The sequence below is a fragment of the Sycon ciliatum genome, chromosome 1 (genome assembly GCF_964019385.1).
Source record: "Sycon ciliatum chromosome 1, ocSycCili1.1, whole genome shotgun sequence".
NCBI classification, from domain to species: domain Eukaryota; kingdom Metazoa; phylum Porifera; class Calcarea; order Leucosolenida; family Sycettidae; genus Sycon; species Sycon ciliatum.
The window spans coordinates 81335657-81341656 of NC_088643.1; the positions used below are offsets into that span (position 1 = coordinate 81335657).

Here is a 6000-nt window from a genome sequence, read left to right on the forward strand (position 1 = left end):
AGCAAGAGTAAAGATCAACTTCAACACCCTGACAAGCAGCAAGAGTAAAGATGAAGCGTGAACAGGAAGTACATCAGTCCACTGAAAGGAAACTTGGCGCCATCACATGCAAGCTGCACCTACCACTGTAGTGAAGACAAAGTAAATAATAGGGGGGCAAAGACACGGAATGCAGAGGGAGAAGAAAGAAGCAAGTGTTGGCCCAGCACCGTTTTCAAAGTTCAGGCATTGACTACACCCAAGTTTGCACAAGATAAAGCACTGACCTCGCTACGTTCAAGGATTCCTCTCAGCGTAGCTAAGGTGTCCTTGTTGAAACCTTTCTCAAAGAACACCCTTGGTGGAGTCCAAAGTTGATTCTGGTCAAAGGAGACACACCAAACAGCAGACAAAGGAAGCTCAGGATTTCACTAACACATGTACTCACATATGCATGTACGTGCAAGCACACACTCATGCACACACACACACATGCACACATGAACGCAGGCACACACGCACACAAAAAATAATGCTTATTACCTGAGTGACATGCATATGCATCTACATGTACGTGCAAGCACACACTCATGCACACACACATGCGCACACACATACATCCACACACACACACACACACGCACGCACACGCACACACACACACACACACACACACACACACAGGAACGCAGGCACACACTCAGGCAAACACACACACACACACGCACAAAAAATAATGCTTAGTACCTGAGTGAGACCACGTTGAATATTGAGCAGAAGCTCAAGATTGGCGTCACCACGGGACGGTGATTGAAAATCAAATCTTCTCCTTTGAACAGAAACAAAAAGAGAGAAGAAAACTGCTAATATTACTGCACGCCCCAAAATGAACCACTCAAATTCATGGGCGAACGCAAGTGAGCACATGCACATGCACACACACACACCTTTTTGACGCCCATCGCCGAACGCGATGATAGCAATGCTACAGCAGAAGCCATAGCAACTTGTGCTGGGATTGCACCGTTCAACAGCTTGCAGAGCTGAAGAATCGACCGCCACACACACACACATAGGCTAATTTCCATAGAACACAGAGCAGTTTAGTGCAATCTGTGCTAATAAGCCCCAGGATCTGGTGATTTTAAATGGACTGAGTTGTCCTTTAGAGTTGGGGTGAGACTGCACAGCAATTCACATACATGTACCAATCTGACAGACGTACGCATGGAACACTTCTGCAGGTTCACACGTTCACATTTCGAAATGCATACTGGGTATCCATGGAGCGCTTATATCACTGTAACAACCTTGGTGCTTCCACTGCTTGCATGTTGCTGGCAATTGGGCAGACCACTTCACGTGTGACCATATCAACAATAAACCTCGACTGGTGTATACTTACCAGGACTGGCTGGCTTTAGTCTTGTACGCTGCAAGGAGGATATGGCACAGCGAGCCTCCTTCCGAGTAGTCCAAGAACAACTTCACCTGTCGAGAGAGAGAGAGAGAGAGAGAGAGAGAGAGAGAGAGAGAGAGAGAGAGAGAGAGAGAGAGAGAGAGAGAGAGAGAGAGAGAGAGAGAGAGCACAAAATGATACATCACTTCAATAAATAATCCCTGAGAACACGAGTTCAAAGTACATGTACAGTAATTCTGATTGAAAGAAGGCTAAAAAAGGTTTCCCATAAACCCCTCTGGAGCAAATTCAAACAAGCTTTAATGAACCCTGGCACAACGTGTGCAGCTCAGTGAAAAATGGCAGTGCTCATTATGTTTAATAGTACTTGTACCAAGAGTACATACCCCCCCCCCCAAGAGTGTGCAACGCCTGATCCAGCTCTACATAGGGTCTTGGTCGAGCATGATCGGATCTTTGCGTCATAATACCGTACACATCTGAGGGAAACCTGGGGAGTCGCGGGTACTCTCGGATCAAAAACAACGGTGCCCTGCCTCGAGACCGGCCTTGCACTGGTGTGGAGTGTACGCATGACATCAGAAGATCCGATTACGCTCGACCAAGACCTGAGCAGAGTTGGATCAGGAGTTGCACACTCTGGGGGGTTATGTACTCTTGGTAGCACTGTAGAGTGTACCATATTCTAATCGATAAATCCAGAGCGATGGCATTGAAATCCAACCCCTGATTCACACTGCAGTGCGAGCACACGTTTGCCTGGATTAAGTGTGCTTTCCACCACGTGTATGCAACACATGTGCATTTATTTGGATGCAATGAAGTAAACACACACCACACACACACACACACACACACACACACACACACACACACACACTCGCGTGCGCGCACAAAACATACACTAAAATCCAGAGCGATGGCATTGAAATCCAACCCCTGATTCACACTGCAGTGCGAGCACACGTTTGCCTGCTCCAAGTGTGCTTTCAACCACGTGTATGCAACACATGTGCATTTATTTGGATGCAATGAAGTAAACACACCACACACACACACACACACTCGCGTGCGCGCACAAAAACATACACGCACGTTGAACCGCAGCAGGGTGTCCACGCTTTTGTGTAGTCGCAGTCTAAACTTACCGGAATCTTGATAAGAGGTGTGTTGGAGGCAGCGCGACCCAAAGTTTCCTATTCGATAAACACACAATGCACATAAAGCAAAGCAAGAAGACAGCTATGAATGTTGTGACTGACTGTATCCTTTACTCCTAATAGGTTTTGTTCTGCTGATTGTTACCTTGAAGTTGAAGACTCCACTGCAGCTGTACTTATGGTTGATTCATATGCTGCAAAGCTTTGCACACCGCACACAACGTGGCTATCTACTGGTACTAGTAGATAACGCTTGGAGATTGAACAAGGGCTGACCCAGAACAATTTACACATATCAAAACTATGATGACGTTAGCTCCCGCAGGCCTTACACGACAGTACAAAGTCATGTAGTCCTGAAATACTTCATTCCGTACTGACTTATTTCATGGTGTTGGTTGATAGCATGTAACAGGGCGGAGACCACCGTGTTCGGAAACAGTGACCTTTCTACAACCATCCACGTTTGGATGTTTCAACAAAAACTAGGTTTATCTACAGTGCTGGAAACTGAAATCCGACCCCTGAGCAATGTGCTCACATTGCAAAGACCCAACACGGGATGGTAAAACTGCGAAACAGAGACCGCTAGAATGTGAATGCACCGCTAAGAGGTCAGATTTCAATTACCAGCACTGTACTACCTGGTTTATTTCATGTATCGAGACTCAACCAACCGTATTCGGGCATTCATATGCAATGCCAGCATAATTTTAAGGGTGCACAAACTCCACTGCAGCCACTTCGTTTCATTCACAAACCATCAAACATCCCCAGGCACCATCTGTACTGCACTCTTGAAGAAATAAAAATCAATCCACATTTCAGTCTAAGGGCCGGGCCATGTTCAGGACTGACGAGAAACAATGAGGTGGACACTAAATTAATATCGACACGATCTCAGGCGCGTAGCCATCATTGTTTCCAGGTTGCCCCCCCCCCCCCCCCTTCGGGGTGCAGTGCTGACACACCGTGCCTCACAGACGCTTGAAATTTGAAGATACCATAGAGCCCTTGGCGGGGCTCTTCTCACCGACACCCCCTGACCCCCATCTGGAACCCCCCTCACAGACCCTTCCGGCATACGCGTCTGGATCTACAATAAAATTGCGCAGACAAATATTAATTAGATGAAGGGTGGAGGCGCACTACCAGGATCACAGACAAAAAACGATAAAAACAAGTCACAAACATGTGTTATCCTTCCCCTGTGCAACAGCTATGAGAGAACTAAACTCGTGTTCAAATTACATGTACAACAACAATTCGGTACGACAAGGCCTCAACTTGCAATCCGGTCACAGCAAACACACAGAGCAAAGACACAGACAAGGACAATATGTGCCAATGTGTCTTTTCTCGTGAACCACTCAAATTGCAAAGTCAGGTAAACATTAGGATGTAATTCTGCTGAAGAAAAAAATCATGAGAAAAATTCAAATTCCTACAACACTCGAACGATGAGGCCATTCAAATTATTCATTCAATTTTTATCCCGCTGGGCATCCCCTTACGATCAGAGATAGTACGAATACTAGCAGTATCTGGACTTACCTCTTGGAAAAGCAAAATGGAATATACCAACGAGGCAAGTGTCTTCGAGTTGGGCGAGTCAGACTGAATATACTGAGACAAGAAATTTCGTCAAGCCGGTCGCAGATATCGATGATCAAGGGATGCATAAAAAATAAAGGAGAGAAACCGGGTTTTATTGCTCACCATCAAACAATAACATCGGACTGACTCCAGAAAACTAGAAAGCAAATGAAGAAAACAAAGTCTGTACCTTTTTCCAGTTTCTGCACAGCCATGTACTCACGACATCAAACTGGCTGATCGTCTCGACGCTTTCGTAGTATTTTTGATCAGGTGCGCCGTCTTTCTTTCTTGCCGCCATTTTGCCGTCGCGAGACCGACCACCACACTAGCGACTATCCCACACCGCTACCAGAGCTAGAGCTGCGATGACACAGTCAGTGAGATCAGTCAAGTCTCAAGACAAGTCTAAAAAAATCTGGCGATCACTGGTTTTGGTGCGCTTCACTCTGCAGATCTGACTGGCATGTACTGAGTCTGTGTCGACTGTACAGTCATGTACTCAGTCATACCAAGAGTACATAACCCATAATTTTCTCTGTGCTGCGCTGATGAGTTCAAAAAGAACGAAACAGCATGCTGTCCGCAGATTGAGTAACCTATATGTAGATCTAATCTTGGTCATACTCATACAGTCATAGACATAGTAGCAAGAGTACATAAACCATTTATGTACTCTTGATAGTAGTAGTAGTACTTCATCATGGCTTCACATTATGCATGTCTTTGGCAAAATTAATAATAATTATTATTATGCATGATCGATGAATGTGCTGTACATGTACTGTATACAATCATGTACTGATGATCAGATCTGGGCCGGATCATGATGACTGTACATATTATAGTCTGTACTGACTGACTCTTGCCTTGGCCAATTGGTAAGAACAAGATACATAATTATTATAATTATAAATGTACTCTGAGCTCATGAGTCTTGCCGTCTTGGTAGCCATTTCAAACTCCAAAAGGACCAACAGGTGCTCGCCCTTTTTTTGGCCCTTTTCCCAGTTTTTGGCCCTTTTCGAAAAGCCCGTTTTATTTCTTTCGCCCTTTATTGCGTTTTTTGGTGAATATCGCCCTTTTTGAGCTTTTTTAGCTGAAAAAGTGCTAAAATCCGAGAGTTCAGCTGTATTTCACTTCCGCAGTCCGTGTTTGATAGTATTATTTCTTTCATCACTCTGTATTCCAGCAAATTTCATTTCCCTGATCAGTCGTCGTCATCCTCTCCATTCTACAATACTTTTGATTATCCGCTTTATGGGCACTGTACACTTGCAGCCGATCAGTCGGCAGCCAATTTATTTTTTTAACCACTGCAGTCCAGCAACTGTCATTTTGAAAAAGCACTTTTTGCCTGCTTTCACTGAAAAACGAGCACTTTTTCCGAGTATATTTTGAGGGACGCGAAAAGCACCTAAGTGCGAATTAAAAGAGCATCTTTGGGAAAGGGCTAACTCTTGGTAAGACCAAGTACATGTAGATCTACAGTGGAACCTGTCTAAGACGACCGCTCATGGGACGGCTTCACGTGCCGTGGTCTCTGTTACCAGGTGGTCTCTTTATCCAGGGTCATTTGACTGGGATGGGGGGGGGGGGGGGATAGCATCCCTTGGTCTTGGTTTCAGTGGTCTTCTAGGACAGGTGGTCGCCTTATCCGAGTGGTCGCCTCGACAGGTCTTACTGTACATGTACATGTAATCAAGCAGTACATAACCCCATGGGGTTATGTACTGCTTGATGTAATCTATCAGGGTCCAGGGATAAGCATGCAGTGACTGACTTGTCAATTATTTAGTACTCCGTGGGCCCTGGCCTGGTACGAACTATGCATAATATGGACCA

The 6000-nt window shown here is 45.3% G+C and overlaps 1 protein-coding gene across 2 annotated transcripts in view; it reads right to left on the bottom strand.

The window, feature by feature from the left end:
• The window catches only part of LOC135805819 (SWI/SNF complex subunit SMARCC1-like), a 28627-nt gene extending 24083 nt beyond the window's left edge, over nucleotides 1-4544 (bottom strand). The window contains exons 1-6 of one of the 2 annotated variants that reach the window (XM_065319930.1): nucleotides 4346-4544; nucleotides 4114-4185; nucleotides 2548-2595; nucleotides 1385-1470; nucleotides 727-808; nucleotides 267-359 (exon numbers count right to left, since the gene is read on the bottom strand). In XM_065319930.1, the coding sequence (XP_065176002.1) occupies nucleotides 267-359; nucleotides 727-808; nucleotides 1385-1470; nucleotides 2548-2595; nucleotides 4114-4185; nucleotides 4346-4456 (492 nt within the window). In that variant the 5' untranslated portion in view covers nucleotides 4457-4544. Of the gene's footprint in view, nucleotides 1-266; nucleotides 360-726; nucleotides 809-1384; nucleotides 1471-2547; nucleotides 2596-4113; nucleotides 4186-4278; nucleotides 4298-4345 lie in introns of those variants that run through there. The other variant, XM_065319931.1, reaches the window with a different exon arrangement.
• Nucleotides 4545-6000: the final 1456 nt, after the last annotated feature.